Source organism: Acinonyx jubatus, chromosome A1 (assembly GCF_027475565.1).
Source record: "Acinonyx jubatus isolate Ajub_Pintada_27869175 chromosome A1, VMU_Ajub_asm_v1.0, whole genome shotgun sequence".
In the NCBI taxonomy this organism is placed as follows: Eukaryota; Metazoa; Chordata; class Mammalia; order Carnivora; family Felidae; genus Acinonyx; species Acinonyx jubatus.
Genome location: NC_069380.1, coordinates 116,358,850 through 116,379,719, shown reverse-complemented (window position 1 = coordinate 116,379,719; position 20,870 = coordinate 116,358,850). Strand labels below are relative to the sequence as shown.

Sequence of the window (20,870 nt, the reverse complement as noted above, 5' to 3'; positions counted from 1 at the left end):
GGGTAACTCCAGTTAACATTTTGACATATCTCCTTCCGGTCTTTTATTATATGCATAGATTCTAAAGCAGCTCACCTGAAGCAAACATTAAATACACACTAAAGTGGATGTTGTACCTTTTTTTTTTATTAAACACAGTTGCTTAACCATAAGACTTATACTTTTTTTCCTTTGACTTGGCCTCTACCATTGGGCCCAGGGCTAGTTTTTTTTTTTTTTTCCTTAAGTTTTCATTTATTTTTAAGAGAGACAGAGACAGTGTGAGCAGGGGAGGGGCAGAGAGAGAGGGAGAAAGAGTCCCAAGCAGGATCTGCGCTGCCAGCACTGAGCCCGATGCAGGGCTTGAACACACAAAACTGTAAGATCATGACCTGAGCCAAAATCAAGGGTCAGACACTTAACTGACTGAGCCACCCAGGTGCCCCCAGGGTTATTTTTTTGAGATAGTATTTTTGTTCAAGAGATGTGAAAAGGAAAAGTGTGATGGTGGCATTAGGGATCTAGGGGACAGTTTTTCACTGTCCCATTCCTGGGACAGCCCTTAGGCAGACAGCCCTTTCCCAGCCTCGAGGCCAGGGTTTCCTGCAGCTTGAGAAGTAAAGTTTGAGGAGTTTAGGGCATGCTGACAGTACAGACCTTAGCAGGCCTGGGGATTCCAGAGGCCACAGGTGGCTACCCGGAGCACCCAGGGGGATAAGGGGCCGGCTCCTCAGAGAGTGGGTGGGTGGTACAGTCACATGAGGCTTTGAAGTCGTCAGATTTGGTGTCAAACCTTGGTTTGGTTGCCTAGTAAATGTATGATTCAACTTCTTGGAACTTGAGTTTCCTCATCCATAAAATGGGATAGCACTCTTAACTTCAAAGGGATGTGCAGAGGTTAAATGAGAGAATTAGATGAATTGCTTGGCATGAAAGAACTTAAGAAGTGGTCACTATTATTATGAACACAGGCAGATGGCAGGACCAAGTCAGGAACTTCAGCCTTGGCTAAGAAGAGGGATGTCCCCTCCTGCCCCCCCCCCCACCCCTCCAACCTTCCCACCCCACCCCCACCCCACCCCCTGGCAATGCCATCTTCACCTACTAGTGCCCGGAGGGAGTGAGGATCCCGACTACCCAAGTAGATGGAAGACACCCAGCCTGAAACACACCAGGCCCAGGAAATTCTTCAGGAAAGGGCCAATTTCTAATTCAAGGTCTTCTTCCTCCTCCTGCCTCCTCCCTACTCAGCTCGTGTGGGTACTTCAGTCAGCAGCCTTCCTGCCCAGCAAGCTTCCCTGTCAGGGCCTCTTCCTTCCCGTCCCCCTCTGGCCTCCCCGTCTGTCCCCCACCATTTCCCTTCCCTCCTTTGTCCATTGCCCTTGCCCTGCCCACAGCCCCACCCTGGCCTGCCTGGCCCTTCCCAGGGCCCAGCCCTCACTGCGTCCCCTCCTTCCCATGCAGGCTTGGCCCTGGACCGGCTGAGCGTCCCTGACCCGGCCTGGATGGCGAGGCTCTCTTTGCCCCTCACCACGAACTACCGTGACAACGTGTTCTCACCAGACACTCCGGCCATGGAGGAGCCGAGGACCTTTCAGACGTTCGGCAAGGCGACGGGGCCTGAGCTGAGCCTGACAGGCACGCAGCTGGCCAGCACCTTTGTCTCGGAGATGAGCTCACTGTTGGAAATGCTGCTCGAACAACGCTCCAGCGTGCCTGTGGAGGCTGCCTCCGAGGTGCTGCGGAGGCTCTCTGTCTGCGGGAGGACCCTCAGTCTGGACCTGGCCACCAGCGGGGCCTCAGGCGCAGAAGGACAGGGGGGCCCAGGTGGAAAGAAGGGGGCCGAGGGCAGGACTGGCAGCAGCAGCAGCAGCAGGGGGCTGTGGATCCAAGAACCAGGGATGTTAGGGAGCCCAGGCGCTAAGGATCCTGGGACACGAGCTGCTTTCTAAAATCCTTGAATTCACTGTTGAGAGGTGGCCCAAGAACTTTAGGGTGACCTATGCTGCCCCACAGAGGAGGCAGGGGAGCCACGACTAATATCTGACTGACCAAAGCAGCCCCTTGTGAAGGGCTGGCTCTGCCTGTGAACTTTTTGGAGTGAATTTTTTGGCTGAAATGAGTGTTTGTTGGCAAAACACATGTACAGCACAGAGGGTCAGGCCTCCTGTGGAACAGATGCCAAGGAGTGTCATAAGCAGGAAAGGATGGCCTCATCGCATAGTTGGGGGTGGGGTGCTGGTCCTGGGGTGCCAGGCAAAGCTCTCTGACCTACTAATAAAGGAAAAGCACTGGCTCATTCTCCTGTTTGCACCTGTCAAGAGGGGGCAGGGGAAGGGTAGCAGAGTGAGGGGTCCTTGTTGCCCATTTCCTGGCAAGATGGTATGCTGGATGTGGACAGGAATAGGGCACATTAGTACACAGTGCTAGGTACACAATGATGAACACGTGTGCTCTTGACCTTACTTCCCTATTGCTACCTTATCAAATAATCTGCTTCTCAGCTGGAAAATTAGGGCTAAGAAAAGCATGACTATTTATAGAGCATTTATGTGAGCCAGTAAAGCCCTGGGCTTTACGCTAGGATTTAATTTCCCAACAACCTTGGGAGGGAGGTGTTATTATCCCCATTCCACAGGCAAGGACGTGAGGCTTGGAGAAGCAGAGTGTCTTGCCCAAGATCAAGAGTGGAGGCAGAAGTAAGCTTTGGAACTAGTCTTCAACACCAAAACCTCTGCCCTCCACTTTGACACTACACTGCCAGCCAAGGAGAGGAAAGGAAAAGGCCCCGCAGCTGAGCTGAGCCAGGTGTGGACTTACCTGAGCTCCCCTCATGAAACACTGTTGAAAAGAACATTTCCAAAGCTGCTCAGGCCTCCACAGCTCTGCATTTCTGAGCACAGAACAAGAGGGACTTGGATCTAATCTGACACGGGCCTGAGCTTCTGCAGGCTCCTGTGCTTTCCCAGAGATTAGCCCTTCAGGTACAGACGTCATCCTTGCAGACGCACCGTTCATGGGTAAATCTTCCTCTGTCACAGCAGGTTTGGGCCTGTGAATTCAGGCCCTAGAGAACAGTGTATGAACTGGGTCTATGAAATCGATACTGACAGCAGCAAAACTTCCAGGGCAGGAGGGAGCGAAGAAATAGCAAATATTTTTCCAAGTCTCAGCCTTATAATTTTCCTGGAAATTTCCAAGCAGTCAGTCAGCTAGCCATTCAGCTTCTCGGTAGCATGGGGCCCTCCTGGCACTACAGGCAAAAATTCCTCTCTGTGCTCCTCCTTTCGTTCTCTGTTGGAAGCCAGTACTTATGTTCATTGTCCACAGTAACAGGCCAATCATACTCCCAGCCAGGGATAATGAAAATCATATATATTTGGAATCCAATGTGGCACCCTTATCCAGTTATTCCATTTTACAGATGAGGAAAATGAGGCCCCCAAAAGTTAAGTGCCCCAAGAGCAGGGTCTCTGGGTGTGTGTCACCTCACTTTAGGCCCAAGTGATCTCCTTACAAGATCTGTGAATTTTAAGCTATTGGGTTCCCAAAGTAAATGAGAGAGGCCAGGGGAAACTAAGCAGACAGGGTCTCAAGCCTGACCAGCCAGGTGACTGGCACAAAGCAACAATGGATATATACTTAACTTGTTGAATGAATGAGTGAATAAATGGATAAATCAGTGCTTCAGAGTTTCCTTTTATCTGTATTGGAGCTGCAGGTAAGACGTCATTAGAAAGAAAGAAAGAAAACTTCCATTATGGGAAATCAAAGTCTGAAAGCCACAGAACTAGAGTAAACTATGCTGACCGCCACTCTCCACCCACAATTACTAGTGGATTTTTGATGCAGAGCTCATGTTGGGAGGGTGGAGAAAAGAAGAGATGGGGGAAGAGCCAACCTAAGAAACCCGGAGCCAAATTAATTCATTAAAAAGAAAGCTGGAACTGTGGCTGTCAAGTGGATCACTGGATGCCCTTGATCACTGCTTCACTCTAGTTCAAAAATCCCTAATCTGTAGCTCTTGGACCTTGAGAATACTAGGCAAAGCCTTGTGTATAGGTGTTTTTCTAGGCAGAAGATGCAAAGTCCTCATCAGATTCCCAAAGGAACAAGTAACCTATGAAAGGTTATACTGCACTTTGTCTAAGTCCCTCCCTAAACCTCCACAAACACAAGCAATTTTACTCGTAAGGAGCCAGAACATTTTATAGCCAAGAAAAAAGCAAGACACTTCTGATCTGCACAAAGCTGCACGGCGGGCTTGTGGCAGGGCTAGGATCTGGATCTGGAATTTGTGTGTTGTTCTTTCTAACAAATCAACGGTTCTTAACCTGGAGTCCATGGTTGGGCTTCAAGATCTATAAATCCGCTAAAGTGCATGCAAAATTGAAGGGCTGCATACTTTTGTATGGGAAGGAGTCAGTGCTTTTACCACATTTTCAAAGGGGGTCTGGGGCCTCAATAAGATTAAGGACCACTGTGATCCTCTCTGTTGGTCCTCGGCTCTGCCTTCTCCGCAGACCCTAAGGAATTCATGGGTAGAGCTGTTTCTGTTCTGAGGCAACTGATCTCTGGTCAGAGTGGGGATGTATGTAGGTGCTCTCGTCTGCAGCATGCAACCAACTCCTAGCATGGGAACACCCAGCACTTTCCCATGAACAGGCTGAGCGACACAGTGTGTATGGCGACAGAATTGAGCGTGCTGAGCAGAAAGGTTACAGAAACTTCTTCACATCAACCAAGATGTCAAAGCTGAGACTTCGGACATGCTCAGAACAGTTTTCACCAAGATGGGCTCAATCCCCTGGGATATCGAGGGAGCAGGCAAGCCAGCAAGCACTCAGTTAAATGTCGTCTTAATTTGGAAAGCGCAGAGGGACTTTTTTTTTTTTTTTTTTAATCAACAGTCAGCCGGTTCTCCAGCACGAGGAGTGTGATGCAGTGCTCACTTGGAGCCTGGGGGCAGCTCAGAGATTGACAGGCAGCCTCCTTGTCTGTCACCCAACTTCAGCTTGGCAGCTCACTGACCCTACCTCTCCTCTGGCTAAAACAAGAGTGAGATGGCAACCACTACCCATGGGACTCCGGAGAGAACTATATCCCAAAAGGAAGACAGGAGGGGGAGGGAGGTGTTTTAGCATGGGCTCGGCCTGGCACATAGTATGCACCAAGAAAATAGGTCAGCCTTTTCCAGCTCCTACTAAGTATGGAGTATGACGTAATGGGGCAGGGGAGGACGGAGGCATGACCAGAAACACTCATTCAACAAACACTTTGTATCTATTGAGCAATTACTAGGTGTCAGAAGTAGCACTGGAAGTAGCAGTGGGGAGTATACAGAATCATGGATTCGACAAATATTTAAAGCACTTACTATGTGCTAGGTAGGCTTGGTGCAAGGAACTGGGTGTAAAGGGGGCAATGCATAAAATCACTCATTCCTTCAACAGATATTTACTGAACATTTACTAAGTACCCTGCACTGTATTAGCACTGAAGATATAATGAATCGAACAGCCTTGTCTGCACTGTGTCAAGGATCCCTGAAAGCAACATCTCTGGATAAGGGAACTGAGTCAGCACAGCCTCGCACAAAAGTCTCACTGCTGAAGGGCACCAGGTCCTAAAACTTGGGTCACCCTGTACCTAACCCAGGCAGGGGCCACTCCCCTGTCCTCCCCACCTCATATTTCCTTTGAGGACACTGATGACAAGTCATTAACAATGGAATTGTAATGGCGAAAGCACAGAAGTGCCTGGGTCTGTGGAGGAAGGCCCACCCCTTGGGGATGGACAGAGACCGCAGTGACTGAACAGCCAAGGATTTCTGGTCCCTTGACAACATTGCTCTCATGACTCTTCCATCCTGCCTTTCCACAAGGAGAGCTTAAAAATATCCTACCTCCACGTTTAGCACCCCAAATTGAATCAGTACTTAACTTGTAATGACTGAGGGGGAAGGAGAGCTATATCTGGCCCTCAACACGGGACACCCGCTGTCCCACGGCTGTCTGAACTGCCACTCCTTCCCCAGAAGGAATTGGTAAGCCAAAATGAAAAGAGGAGGGGAGGAGACTGGAGAGTAGGGTCCCACAGGAGGGCAGGAAATGACATTTTACAGAAGGTGCCCCAGGAAGTTTGATCGGCAATCTGTGTGTGTCTGGGCTCTGTGCTTGGCTCAGGCTGGCAAACATGGGGTTAACCAAGTTCTTTACTGCAGGACTCCTTGAAACCTTAAAGATGCTGATGTACACTGTAAATCTATAAAGAAAGGGATGTCTGGTATAGTGTTTCCCAAACTTATTTGACCACAGAAACTTTTTTTTTCTTGCAGAGATTAGTGCATTGTACAGCTTAAAAACCTAACCTTTAACCAATGTGTGTATTGAGCCCCTACTAGCGTGGGCCTTGTGCTAAGTGCTGAGGATACCAGAATACAAAGACAAGGTCCCAGATCCCAAGGAGACATCTGTGGGAGGCAGCAGCATGAGGGGATCAGTGTGGGGGTGGGAAGGCCAGCGTGCAGAGCAGCTCTGGAAAGGGAGTAGCAGTCAGGGGAGATACGAAAGTTGAAAGAAGCCTAGGGCCCCCATGACAAGAGGAAAGTGCTGGAAAAGTGTGGCAGGAGCCACTGGAGGTTGGTGAGAGGGGTGGGCAGCAGAGAAGACAACCTCCACCCCCAACTCCTTCCACTGTTGAACTGGCCAAGCTGGGTGATCTTTCACATCTGAACAGTTACTAGAGGGTTTGGTCCCTCCCACTCCCTACCCTCAACCACATCCATGCTATTGAACTTGGGCTAACATCCAGAAGCCAGGGAATAGCTATTCACAGATTCAGTAATTGGAGTCATTAGCGTTGACTCAGAAATCATTTTTTCCTAAGTCTCTCCCTTGGAGAAGCTTTTAAGACCCTTCAAATTGGTTAATGGAGAGTTTAAAGATGAGGTGGGAGCCTCTGCTTTCAGCTCCCCCTGCCCCACCCCCGGCTCTCCCCAACATACTCAAAGGCAAGAGTGATGAGATAATCCAGTATCTATTTTATTAAACTCCCATCCATTTCTGGCACACCCTTCACAAACAAGGATCTCAAAATCTACACTTTCCTGCTCCAAGCCTCCACTTACTCCCTCACATTGGAGAGATGTGACAGTAACACATAAAGCTAGTGTGAACTGGCAAAACAGAGCCCTGAGCCAGGAGTGAGGGGGCCTGGTCTTCTCCTGGCCTGGTGACTCATAAAGCCATACAACCACGGGCAACAGTCTGCCTCATTGGGCCTAAGTGGTCCCCAAGGCCCTTTCTGCAGTGAAATGCCCCCCCATGAGCTCTGTAGGGTCAAAGGACATACACCAATGCCTTCGGTCAACAACTGAGAAAACAATGTAGTGGGTCAGGTCACTGCTTCATAAGGGGACACGGCCAGGCAAGGTGACATGGCCAGGACCTGGGTCTTTACACAATTTCTTCTTCTTTACTATGCTGGGGCAGATGCTTAAGTTTCTTTGGGAAGTTGTGTAGATATCTGGCCTCTGCTTTGGGACTCAAGTTGTAACAGAGAAGCCACAGGCTCCATCTTTAGGGCTGAAGTGAGAAGGTCTGAAAAAGTCAAGCAGACATATTAGGTATGTAGGCAAGAAACTCATTCCTCCCAAATCAGTGATGAAGATGATCCTAACTCCACTGGGGATGAACAAAAGTGAATACGGAAGCCCATCTTGGGAATGGCCTGACTCAGTGTTCCTCAAGTTTTAGCCATTCATGGAACCACCATGGGTGGGACCTGGGCTCCCTTTTATCCAATTTCACCATGTTTTTCTTTAAATGGATCGTTTTTAATATCTGTGAAATTATAATGTGCTAGTCACATTTTACATTATATATTAAATATACAACTACTAAGATAGAAAATATTAGAGTACCTAAAATCCTCTTATGAACCACCAGAAGCACATACGTCAGATGTTGGCAAACATCTGTCATGCAGTCTAAGCCTAAGGAAACTGAGACATGGGAAAGAATATGTAAGTGGTTTACTCAGTCACAGGCTATGGTAAGACTCTGGAACCTTCAGGAGAGTTTTTTACAGGTCACTGAATGAATCCCTTTAGTGCACAGAACCAGAAATAACTATCAATGTTTCCACTGCCCACCTGTGAGGCTACCAACTGGAGGAAAGGTCAAAGTCATTTATTAGCCAGCACTTGAAATTGCTTGAGAACCTCAGCTCTCGCTGGAATGTCCACCTCAGAAAGGGACACTGACACCTATTTTTGTTGCCATCCAACCTGTGCACCCTCCCCACCCCAGCACCAGTAACTATGTCTTATCTTACCTTAGCCAAAACCCAGTCTGACGAGACTCCTTTCCAAAGGGTAGTTGTGTGGGGGAAGAGCTCCCCTGGGACTGGCTCCGAGACGCCCACTTCTACAGAGGAGGCCAAGGTTCCCTGTGCTCGAGGCGTGTGGGAGGCGTGAGGCTCCCGCCAGCAGAGTGTTGAGGCTGCAGAGGGAGGGGCTGGAGAAGGACTTCAATCCTTTAACTGCCAAATCGCTGGGCCCCAGGGCTGTGAGGAGAGGTGAGAGCAACTCTTACTCATACTGTGGGTTCTTAACTTTGGAGCAAGGACTTCTTAAAGGGCTTGGTTGCCCCTGGCGTTGTTAACCCCGGCCAGCCCAAGTGACTCAGGAGTGAGCACTCAGAGCCCTCGAAGGGTAATTCAGGGCACTGAGGCAATCTCAGGATACGGTCTCTCCTGAAAAATCCTCAGGGAGGCTACCATTTATTCAACACCCGCTGTATGCCAGGTTGTGCCAAGCCCTCTAGAACCATCTCATTTAATCCTTACAACCGAACAAGTAAGGTACTAGTAGTACCCTCATTTTCAGAAGTGAAGAACCACGTCATTTTCAAAGACATGGAGTCCGAGTTCAGTGACATAGCAGGGTTCTTAAAGCTCAGGTGTGTCTGACTCAAAAAGCTGTGCTCTTACCCATTACTGGGGCAAGAAATGCCAAGGAGACCAAGGACTACTGCCACCCCCTCTCTGCCACAGGGCACTGAGCTCAGGGAAGGGAACTTGTTGGCTCTGACATGCACCTTTAACCACTGCTTCCATGGAAAAGAGGGTCCGCAACCTTTCCTGGGCAGGTTCATTGCCCAGAGCCGCTGACTGCTGATAACATCTTATAGCTTCTCCCAGATTCCTCTGCACACCAAGGCCCTTCTCATAGCAAATTCCTAAGTGGTATCTGCTCTGTGAGTCCTAAAAGGGAAAATAGACAGCTGTACAGATATGCACACATGCAGGAGAGAAGAACTGAAATGCTAAGGCAAGAGGAAGGTGGGGTAGTCGGGCAAGCTGGGGCTTCATCCATATAGGTTCAAGGTCCAGTCCCAGTCCCCCCTGTACCAAGGGATCTCAAGTATGAAAAGCCAGAGGCCCAGAGTGTGCCCAACACAGAGGAGCCGGGGATCCCTCTGCCCAGGGAGATTCGAGTGGCAGTGTGGCAGCCTCTCGCTGAGGCTGATGCTGAAGGCAGACAGAAGTGACGGCCACGGGAACGACCAACCCAACTGTGGGGAACCTGGGAGTCGGCTCCTAGTTAGGCTAGAAGAGCCAGGAGCCAGGGTAGAGGCTAGGCTTCTCAAAGGCCCCAAATGCCTTTCTGAATCTCTGCCCAGGGGCTGCAAAACATACACTACAGAGAGTGTCCCTCCTTTGAAAGGTTAAAAGTCTAATAATCCCTTTGCCCAAAATGCTGGATCCTCTCTCCTCTCACTGAAAACTATGATCCTTAGAGAGGCATTAGCAGGTAGGGCTTAAGAGAACAACCTATATAGCCAGACTCTCTGGGTTCCAATCTTGGCTCTATCACTTACCAGCTACGTAACCTCAGGCATATTACTCTATGCCCCTGTGCCTCAGCGTCCTCATCTATAAAGTGGGAAATAATAATAACACCCACCTGATTGAATTGTTATGAAAATTACATGTGTTAATACATTAAAAGTGCTTACTGTTATTATTTTCTTATTATTTTAGTTGCCCTAAAGAGATTTTATTTTATTTTTTTATTTTATTTTTTAAATTTTTTTAACGTTTATTTATTTTTGAGACAGAGAGAGACAGAGCATGAACAGGGGAGGGGCAGAGAGAGAGGGAGACACAGAATCTGAAACAGGCTCCAGGCTCTGAGCTGTCAGCACAGAGCCCGACGCGGGGCTCAAACTCACGGACCGTGAGATCATGACCTGAGCTGAAGTCAGACGCTTAACCGACCAAGCCACCCAGGCGCCCCGCCCTAAAGAGATTTTAATCTCTCCCTCTTTACTGGAAAATTATTATATTCAAGCACCCAACTTAAAAAAAAAAAAAACAAAAAAAAAAACAACTCTTTTGATTCCCAACCATGGTCTCATTTCTCTTCTAATTTCCAAAGTCCAATTTCTTGAGAGAGTTTCTGTAACTTGCAGGGCAAAGTCTATGTAATAAATATGGTGGACTCATGACCGTAGACCAGCTTAGAACACAGGGCTGCACATTCCTAAGGCCAAAACAGCCACCCTGCAACACTGCTCAGTACAAACCTACAAAGACACAATTACTCCCGGGGGGTGGGTGTGTGTGTCAGGACCGTGCCCAACACCCTCTATGCATTTCTCCCAGTGTCCTGACCGAAGTGGACCAAGGTGCCCTCAGGCATGTCTAGCACATGAGACGGTGAAGCACACTCAGCCCGAGATAGAGCTGGGACTCCATCAAGGAAGGCAGGCACAGAGGCAGTACTAGTTGGTGACACTGGTCCCCTTCTGAAAGCTACTACAGGTAACAGAGTAAAAACAAAAAAGTATTCTGATGCCCAAGAGTCCAATCAGGTACCACTGTGTTGGCCAGAATACACCGAGAATCAGCAGCCCCAGTGCAGGGAAATTCGAGTACATGCACATGGCTTGCTTTAATCCACTACTTCTGATCTTTCAGCACGCAGTGCCCAAAAAAGTCCTGCTCAAGTACATTTCAGGAATACAGCAAACCACAGACGCCTTTTTGGTGATTCACACTGAGGTGAAGCTTTGAGATCACCTGCACTGAAGACACCTGTTTAGTGCAGCATTTCCCAAACCCATCTGACCATGTTTTCCTTCCTATTATAAACACCCCATGAAACTAACACTCTGGGGAACAAACTCACGGTCCTGCAGCCTGGATGCCAAGGCCCCCAGACACCTGCCACCCCTGAAACTGTGCAGTGTCTTCTGACTTCCCCAAACTGCACCGTCCAGGAGGGTGCACCTTCTCTGTGCTCAACTGACCAAGCACTCACACACCTGCTACCTCAGTTAGATTTTGATCCTCACAACAACACCCGTGAAGCAGTCGACAGGTGAGGCAGTCATTCCATCGCAATTTTCCAGATGAGGAGAACAAGAAGTGACCGGCTCAGGAATATGCTGGTAAGCGTAGCAACTGGCTCTGCAGTAAAACAGGCCTTGCTCTGGAGCATGCAGTCATTTCTGTGGTGCAAATACTCCACCCACAGCTGATTTTAAACTACCGACAGCTCTCACAGATTGCTGTCAGCCAACTCCAGGGCCCCACTAGACCTGCCCAAGGGTCACACAGTAAGTCAGCAACAGTTAAGACCTGAAGCTGGCCCAGCGTTCCTGTCAACCCTCTCCTATGCGCAGCAGTTGGAACTGGTACCAGTTCCAAGATTCCCTCTTTCAGCAGACTCGATCCCCAACATGTGTGGACACTGGCAATCCCATACCCCATTGTTGGCCGCAAGCCAAAGGTATTTCACAGCTCTCTGCTCATCCAGGTGTGGCTCCTTGGTGAAAAGCACCCCGAGGAAAGCTTGAGCCTGTGGTTCAGGAGGAAGGAAAAAGGCATTTCCATCACTTTCAGGCCCCGCATACTCTAGGAGCCCAGGAGAGACTCCCCACCACTACCCTGGGCACTCACCTCTCTCAAGCCCGAGTGTGCAGCCTGCTTAAGCATGGACACTGCCCTCTGGCACTCAGGATCCCAAGTGGAGGCTGGGCCTTGCAACAGGCACCTGGCATAACGGTACTGAGCCAGGCGGTGACCCTGGCTGGCAGCCAGCTGGTAAAAAAGAACTGCCTGGGACAAAGGGAGAGACACCTAATCAACTGATACCTCTGCAAGCCAGCCTTCTCTTTGAGCGAAATTTGTAAAAACTATTTTAATTAAATAATACATCATCATTACAGATTCATCAGAAAATAGATAAGCCAAAATTTCAAAATACAGATAAACCAAAAATAGAAACATAAAATCCCCCCCCCAATCCTGCCTCCTAAAGATCATTCTCTGTTCACTTTTACTTTACAGCTTTGCAAATTTCTTCCCACATATATGTGTATTTATACATGTACACATATACATGCACACACACATATACATATAAATGTGTGTATGTGTGTGTGTATAGGGAGAAACAGTGTGAGAGAGAGAACATTCACACTTTTGTAATCTATTTTTCCATTTAACAATACACTATGAATATCTTTCCCTGCCAGTAAACATAGATCTAGTGCATCATTTTTTAAAAACATTTACTTATTTTGAGAGACCAGGGCAGGAGCAGCTAGAGAAGGAGAGAGAGAATCACAGCACAGAGCCTGGCATGGAGCTCAAACTCAGGAACCGTGAAATCATGACCTGAGCCAAAATCAAGAGTCATATGTTCAACCAAATGATCCACCCAGCTGCCCTTGGTGCATCATTTTTTAAGGCCCACATAGATATTATTAACCAACTTACTATTGAATAACTTCAAGTTGCTTTCCCTTTTTTTTTTTTTTTGCCATCATATACAATTCTAAGAAAAGTACATTCTTATATATATATATATAACATCTTTGCGTACTTATCCTACACTTTTACGATGAATTAATCCATTCATCAAGGTAAGGTTCTAGGTCCTGAGGATACAGCTGCAAAGAAAAAAGACAAGGTCCCTGGCCTCCTTCTGAATCTAAATTCCTGCAAGTTAGAAGCTTCTGTCTTCTTTTTCCCTCATGGCTGGGAGAGAGAAGGTGAACTCTCCCCAAGCCCTCCTGCCGCTCATTTCTGGAGGTCAACTTTGGGCAGGGCAGCTCAGGAGACAGGCCTGGGGACAAAGAGGAGGTGCAGTACCTTGCCAAGGTCCCTGGGGGTGCCTCTGCCATGCTCATGACACAAGCCCACATTGTACTGTGCTTTGCTGTAGCCACGGTCTGCTGCTTTCTGGAAGTAGGAAAAGGCTGCCGTGTAGTCCCCATTCCTCATGTTCTCTGTCCCTGTAAGAAAGCACAGAGTGTAAACACAACTTCCTCTGTGAACCTCCCCACATCCTTGGCCAGATCCTCATAAGCTGCTTCCTTTCTTTTTTGTGCTAGACACTCTGCATATGTTTCCAGCCTCCGAATATTTCACTGGTTTGCCAGAGACATCAGTGGGTTCTGCCCTCCTATACAACATCCTCCTCTTGGTACCAGCACCCCAGTTTTCCTTGGAGAGCAGCCCTCCTCCCCGCTGCCCAGTGCTATCAATCATTGTGCTATGCTCTTCCCAACCGGTAAGTCCCTCACTCAGGAATCTGAATCCTGATCTGGTTGAGGCAGGAGAGAAAATAGCTTTTGCAGGTTTATTCTGACAGCAAAACTCTGAAGACACTGTCCCTCAGTTACTGCCGCCTGGATCCCCGGACCTTCTCTATTCCTGTCCTGAGATTTGGCAGATCAACAGATCCCAGTAGATTCCTTTTGTGCTTAAGTTAGCCAGAGTGGGCTTAGGCTGCTTGTAATGAACTAGATCGAATTGATAACAGCTGATACTGTTAATCCTGCTTTAGGAGGAAACCGTGAGAGAGAAAGTAGGACAGCTGTGACCTGAACTCAGGTGTGTCCGGACAGCAAAACCCATGTTCCGTTTTATCATCCAAACAAATGAGCAAACAGAAAACACAGACGGGGCTGGGCACAGCCAAGTCCCAACTCAAAGCTTTGCTCAAGTGGTCTCTCCTCCCTGGGCTATCTTTCTGCCTCCACCATCAGACTTTCCCATTCTGCCTCTGCTCTGGAAGCTTCAGACCACACTCAGGCTTCAAACACTCTTTTGGTTTTTACTCAGTATACAAGCCTTTTTCCATGAACTAAACTGTTTCCAGAGTACAAGCCCTGTCTCCTCAATTAGACTGCAAAATCCTGGAGGCAGAAGCAGAAAAAGAATGTAGAAGAAATAACTTCGCATAGGGTGAAAGCTCTATAGAAATGCAAAATACGATGATGGCTTGTGCTCCCTTTGTGTTCTGCCACACTGCTTAGCATTGCTGAATAAATGAATATATGAATGAAGGAATGGGCAAGAAAATCCTCAGAAGAGACTGTCGGCCCATCAAAATCACAAAAAGCTAATGAGGTAGAAGCCAGGTTCCATTCAGCCAGCAGTGAATTAAAGTTACCTCCCTGCTGCCTGAAAATTTGCTGTCCAGGATGCACAGAGCCCTCTGCCCTTGAGAAGACTCAAGAGGGCAAAGGATCCCACCCCTGTCCCCGTTGTCCACACTGGCTCCTCGATCCATCTCTCTTCTCTGTCCCCTCTGCCTCTAACCTAGACCAAGCCACCATGACGCTTTGCTATGCCATCAGTAACAGCTCCAACCCAGTCTCCTGTTTCCTCTGGCATGCCTGCACTCCACATTTGTCCACACAACAGCCAGAGAAATCTGAAAAAGTACATCAGATCATGTGACTGCCCTCCTCCTCTTCCACTGTAAAACCCTCCAATGGCTTCTGATCTCCCTTAGAAAATCCACACTCCACAGTGGCTCAGAAGGCCTTGCCTGACCTAGCCCCTTCCTCCTTCTCTCACTTCATCTGTTTCTACTCTCCTGGTGATTTCTAAGTTGCAGCCACACTCACCTTTCTTTTATTCCTTTCACAAGCAAAACTCAATACTGCCTCAGGACCTTTGTACTACCTGTTCCCCCTGTTTGGAAAGCTATTTCTCTATACAGAAACAAGACTGGCTTGTTTTTGTCAGTCAGGTCTTGGCACAGAGTTCTTCCCATCAGTGAGGACTTCCAAATCAAAAGCTGCTCCTTCCCCGAGTCACTGACACATTCCCCTGTTTACAATTCTAACATTCACCATCATCTGAAATTCTTTTTTATTTATTTGGCAATGTTTTATTCTTCTCCCCCTCAATTCACACGTCAGCTCCATGACAGTAAGAACTCTGTCTCATGAATCACTGTATCCCTGACACCTAAAATAGGGCCTAGAAAAGGTGAATGCTTAACAGCTTTGTGCTGAAAGAAGCCCACCTTCTCATGCATCTGCCCAATACACTCCAACAGATGCTGTTGGCAGTCTGGGTCGCTGCATTAAAAGGCCTGAAACTTAAGCCAAGTCACTGCAGAGAACAGAACAAATGGTGGAGGGGCATCTAGAGTCTCCAGACGTGGGTAAGAGTTCCTGTCTGTGCATTTGAGAGCCTGTTCCAGACCTTAGGAGTCTCTTCTCACCCAAACGTGTCAGAAAACGCAAGGTATCCTCCCAGATTTCTCTTCTGCTTCTTATACAGTAACAAAATGTTCAGGTAAGCACATGGACATTCAGCTAGAGACTACATTTCCCAGGCTCCTCTGTGACCAGGTGTGGTCAGAGGCCTACATCCTGGACACTGATTTGTGCAACTTTCTAGGTGGGGAAGGAGTAGTCCTTTAGCTTTCCCACCTATCCCCTTCCAGAAAGAAAGCTGCAATAGCCAAACAGGACCTTGAAACGGAAGTCAGTTTTAAGAATGGCAGAATCATGAGGATGGGTCCCTGACACCACTGTGCCACCATGCCAGGTCTAGTCTACCTACCCGGGAGAAGATAAATTCTCTCAATTTAAACCACTCCCTGCCCTAACTCTGTTTGACCAACCCCATACCCTTTCCCTTCTCCCATCCGCCTGCCTTGATGCAAGGTCCACCCAGTTACCCAGGAAGTTGAAAGCAATGGAAACACTGAGCTGGAAGAGCTGCTGAATGGAAGTCACAGCCTCCTCGAGGGAAAGAGTTTTTGATTTATCTTGTTCCTGGGGAAGAAATATAAAGACTCATCATGGGAGGGTTCACTCACACTGCAACCTGCCCAGGGGAATGTGCTGAGGGTCTGGAGGCCACATCTGAACCATACCTGCTTTTGTCCGGTGGGCACAGGCTGGGCTGGCTTTGCCCCGGATCTGAAGCTACTGCTGGCATGCAGGAAGCCAAGATCACTAGGGTCTGCAAGGGAAATGGGTGACACCCAGCCAGGGTAAAGGAGAAAGTGTGGTTTCTCCTTTTCTCCCACTGCCCCAGTCTCCCTGGCCCCTCTGGCCAGCACCACCACCAGGAATCAAAATCATTCAAAGGGCCCCAGAAAGCACGGGCCCTCACAGGAATGACAATTTCCTTATGTGGCATAAGCAGCAACAAATGTCCATCTGCCCAGTCCCCACCCCCTCTACCTCTGGCTGACTCTAGGTGGTGAAAACATACCTTCTTCAGAGAGACCCTGAAGACCAGATGCCCTCACGGAGCTGTATGAAGAGAGGTTCTCAGGCTGAGTGGAGGGTTCTTCCTGGCCCAGCCTGGGTTCCCTAAGGCCAGTGTGCCTGGGAGCTGGGCCATCAGAGCTGGGGAGAATGTGCCTCCGGAGTGCTGGAAAGACCCAATAAGAGTAGTCACATCAGAAGGGGATCAGCTCAGTCTGCTCAGGCTCGACTGAGTGTTCCCTGAGGTTCGGGGGAAGAATGTGGAATTTCCTCCTTCACACACCTCCACCTCCTCCTCCAATTCCTTTGCTGGGGTCAAGAGGGGCCTACATTTATGCTGATCTCCTGCCCTAGGTATAAATGCTTCATTTGCCTGAATTCTTCCAGTGGCAAGGAGGCATCTACCTCACTCACAGTTGTAGCCCCGACACCTGGCACTCTATTTGATAGTAATACTGATAATGATTATAAGCATAAGGACAAGACCTTAAACTAATACTTACTGGGTACTTACTGTGTGCCAGGCACTGTTCTAACTCATTGACAGGTATTAACTCATTTAATCCTCCCAAGAGACCTATGAGGTGGGTTTTATTATTATCCCATCTTATGGATGAAAAAATTGAGGCACGGGGGAGTTAAAAGTGACTTGTTCAGGGACACAAGACTAGTATGCACCAGCTATGGGGCCTGAACCCTGACACTAACTCCAGGGCCTTAACCCCTGGGCTGTATTGCCTGTGTACCATGGTACATAGTAATTATTCAATGAAGATTCACTTAGTAATGAATGACTGACCAGAGAATGACCTGAAGGGTCATGGGTGAAAGGTAAGCAGGAAGCCACACCCAAGATCTAAAGCAGCCTCGATCCCTGTGGGGCTCCCTTCATGGAAGGGGAGGGGAGGACATGGGAGGACACTGAGGGGCAGGGGTGGTCCACACCCTGGGTGGGTAGAACTTCCTCACATTCCCCTTCCTCTGACTTCAGATAGGAAAGGCAAGGAGCTGCTGATGGCTCTTTTCCTGAGGTGTGTCCAGAGATGCTTCCTGGCCTAGAAAAACTCCCAGCCTAGCCCTCCTGTCCCTGGGACTGAAAACTCACAGGAGCGCGGATGCCACAAGGGAGATGAGAGGAAACAGTCCAGGGGTCTGCGCCAAGAGCAGTGCTCTGCTTGTCGAGGTCCTGCTGGCAGGGACGACTGGAAGTGGATCTGCCTTGCCAGCTGCAGTGCCAGCACAGCCAGAGTGCCCTGGGAAAGACAGCACACTGGGGACCCAGCTTTGCACCAGTTACCTCCTTCAGTCTCACCCTTCAGCTCAAACGCCACTTCCTTGGGAAGCCTTTCCTGACTCCTGGCTGAGGCCAACTAATACCCTCCCGGTGCCCAAACTTGCCTGGTAGAGCCCTGATCACACTGGTACTTAAGTAATCACCTCGACAATTATTTAGCTAAGGTCTGTCTCTCCTGTTAGTCTCTAAGCACCATGAGGACAGGAATCATGTCTGTTTTGTTCACCCACGTATTCCTGGAGCCTAGGAGAAGGCTAAGATGTAGCACTAATAAATACACACATGTATTTATTACATGCATAAGGAGTGAATGAATAAAGTCTAAGCAGGCAAAAAGATAATGTGGTAAGCTGGGGCTTGGCCACAAATGCAGTGACAGGTCAGGGCTCACCAACAAGTTCATTCTCTTTCTCTGGCCTGAGGCACAACTCTTCCTTTCTCTCTGACCAAGCCACCCCACCACAGACACATTCACACATACAGGCTTGTTGAAGGTATCTCTTCTCTGACAGGTGTGTGGAAAACCTAAGCTAGCTCCTAGCTCAGAGACTGCTTGGTTTTCCCTGCCCCTTCCTGTCCACACCTAAATACCTGTTTATTACAACAGGCACTGGGTACACTGGGAAAGATGATAGTCACGTCTCTGTCCTTACGGACTTTATATCTTCACTGAAGGAGAAAGACAAAATTCACGTACACAGAGAAATAAATATAATAACAACAAATTATGCTAAATGTAAAAAAAAAAAAGAAAGAAATCAGGAGTTTACACAGAGCATAAGACGGAGGTCTGACAAAATAGGGCATTAAGGATAGCCTCTCTGTAGGCGTGATGTGTGAGCTGAGGCCGGAAGGAAGAGAAGATGCCAGCATGTAAATAACAGAGACGTGTATCCAGAATACTGGGACAGCTCGTACCCTTTCACAAGGGCAACAGTGACACAGCTGAGGGACAGCATCAGGACCCCCAGAATCCAAGCCCAGATTCTAGAAGGATTCACTGTAGAATAGCTCTAGGGCTCAGATCTTTGACAAAATGAGAAAATGCTCCCCTCTCCAAAGTATGTTATACCCCTAGTCCACAGCACCAGAGAGAAGTGGGCCTACCATGGAGACATTCCAGGCTCCATTCCGCTGATGACACCAATTTACAGATAAGACAACTGATGCTCGGGGAAGTCAAGTCTTGCCTAAAGCACACAGCATGAAAGTGACAGGGATGAGATGTGACAGAAATGAGAGTGATGTGTGCAGAACCTGGATGACAAAGATTCTGCCTTCTTGGACCTAATGTTCACTACTGAGCACCTAACTTTATACATCAGAGTCAACAAATATTTATTGTTCTGTACTGGGATCTGTACTAGGTGCTTTTACAAAGCCACACTAAGTATAGCAACCAATCTGTAGAGCATGGTAGCTAAGAGCATGAGCTCCAAAATAAACCTGGTTTCTCTACTTAAGAGCTGTATGGCCTTAAGCATGTTACCTAAAGGTCCAGAGCCTGAGTTCCCTTATCTATAAAACAGAGATTATATTTCCCTCGCAAGATTTTTATAAGGATTAAACAAGATAACGCATACATAATATTCTACATTAATATATAACACGTTAGCTATTTAGTATTATTCATTGATAACATCTACCTTGTTCTCAGCTGTGTCACAAGTGCCTAACAAAAATGCCTGGCTCAGAGAAGGTGTTAAATAAATTTTTACTGAATGAAAGGAGAAATAGGGCAGAGGGGAAGAGGAGCCGCAATATCTCCCCCAAATATGCCCCAATGACATGGGTTACTCACATTTTGAGTATGGGGACAATGATGCCCTAGCTCTTGTTTCTAGGCTTTATTACCATGCAGGATCATTCTCATCCACACAGAAGGTCAAGGACAGAGCTGGGAAGCCTTACCCATGATATGGCATCCCACAAGGTGTTTGGGGAGACACGGGCAGACATCCACTGGAAGGCATCCTTCCATCCATGAGACCTTGGGCCCCTGTTCGTGCCTGGGCCTGGGCCATGGGGGCCTGACCTAGATGAGGCAAGAAAAGCCATCAAGTTATATCCCAAGTGGAAGGAGTAGGGGGTAAGGGGAAGGGATGGGTGACGGAATGGTAATATCTCACCTGTCAAAGCTGGGGACAGGGACCAGCAGAGTGGAGGAGGCAGCCTGAGGCTCATTTGGGTTGGTAGACTTTGGAGTCAGCCCCCGGAAGCCGGGTCCCAGCAGACGGGGAAGAGCTATGTATAATAACAAAGATCAATCATCTCAACATGAACGGCCCCACCAATCTTCCCTCTGTTCCTTGACAGAGCCCCACTCCTGGAACCCAGGAATCACTGGCATCTGCCACTGCGTAAGTTCTTAAACAAGGACATAAGTGGGAATCTTTTGCTTAGTACAGTTTCTGAGGTGCCACCCAGGCCAATAAACCAGGATCATCCAGGGCATATTCTGAAAATGCTCCCAGGGTGACTCTGATGTCCTCCCAGGGCTGACAACCACCATTATGAAATTACCAGACATTCCTACGCAAACTCCCGCTCAATGTTTGGAGCGCCCTGACTCTAAATCTTGCCTCTTTTCATTGGTTCCGCACTCCATTGGCCACTACCCACCTTTCACGAATTCGGAACACCAGCCATTTGACCCCTCCCCCTTTAGATAGCCCCACCCATCTCCGTGGCCCTAAGCTCCACCCTCTTCCCCACGAGCCCCATTCACACCTCAAATTCTAGCAGCCCCTGACCAGCGGGCGTAGCCCCGCCCCCGTGGGCCCCGCCTTTCCTCAGCTTTAACCCAGCCCGCTCAGGCTTCGGCTCAGTCCTCCGGCCCGCCCTTCTCCAGTTCGGAGTTTCAGCTGCTTCTCGACGCGCGGCTCCGACGCCCCCTACCTCTGCCCAGGAGTCCCGGGAGGCGCCACATGTCGTCGCCAACAGCATAGAGAGCTCGCAGTCCAAAGAGCGAGGCCAGACCTACGGGCGGCGGCTAGAGAGGCCGCTGTCGTGCCCTCCGAACGGCCGAGTCCCGAGGAAGCTTCCAGCCAGCCAATTAG

At 48.7% G+C, this 20,870-nt stretch overlaps 2 protein-coding genes across 4 annotated transcripts in view; one reads left to right on the top strand and one right to left on the bottom strand.

Moving 5' to 3' along the window:
* Positions 1–6,254, top strand: part of PCDH12 (protocadherin 12) — a 17,644-nt gene extending 11,390 nt beyond the window's left edge. The window contains exon 4 of the mRNA XM_015063444.3: positions 1,444–6,254. Coding sequence (XP_014918930.1) covers positions 1,444–1,931 — 488 coding nt within the window. The 3' untranslated portion in view covers positions 1,932–6,254. The remainder of the gene's footprint in view (positions 1–1,443) is intronic.
* DELE1 (DAP3 binding cell death enhancer 1) lies at positions 5,244–20,870 on the bottom strand. Of its 3 annotated transcripts, none has more exons than XM_027042814.2 (13): positions 20,710–20,870; positions 19,941–20,055; positions 19,723–19,846; positions 17,623–17,770; positions 16,522–16,683; positions 16,178–16,266; positions 15,980–16,076; positions 13,147–13,289; positions 11,950–12,108; positions 11,756–11,848; positions 9,081–9,246; positions 8,317–8,547; positions 5,244–6,243 (listed from the first exon to the last, which is right to left on the bottom strand). In XM_027042814.2, exons 1-12 carry the CDS (start codon positions 20,738–20,740, stop codon positions 8,318–8,320), a joined length of 1,557 nt encoding a protein of 518 aa, XP_026898615.1. In that variant the 5' UTR covers positions 20,741–20,870; the 3' UTR covers positions 5,244–6,243; position 8,317. The 3 variants fall into 3 exon arrangements, with proteins under 3 accessions (XP_026898615.1, XP_026898609.1, XP_026898619.1); XM_027042808.2 differs by lacking the exon at positions 5,244–6,243 and adding an exon at positions 7,002–7,580; XM_027042818.2 differs by lacking the exons at positions 5,244–6,243; positions 11,756–11,848 and adding an exon at positions 7,002–7,580.

Bases quoted from the DNA above. Each gene is read 5' to 3' on its own strand.
- DELE1 (XM_027042814.2), bottom strand. From the start codon at position 20,740: ATGTGGCGCCTCCCGGGACTCCTGGGCAGAG. The intron at 9,247-11,755 runs GTATGGGATTGC...TTTCCCTTTTAG, and splicing joins GGCTTGCGGCCAACAATGGG to GACTCACAGAGCAGATACCA. The intron at 8,548-9,080 runs GTGCATGTCAGA...CTCTCCTCACAG, and splicing joins CATGGAAGCAGTGGTTAAAG to CCCTGGGGCCCAGCGATTTG.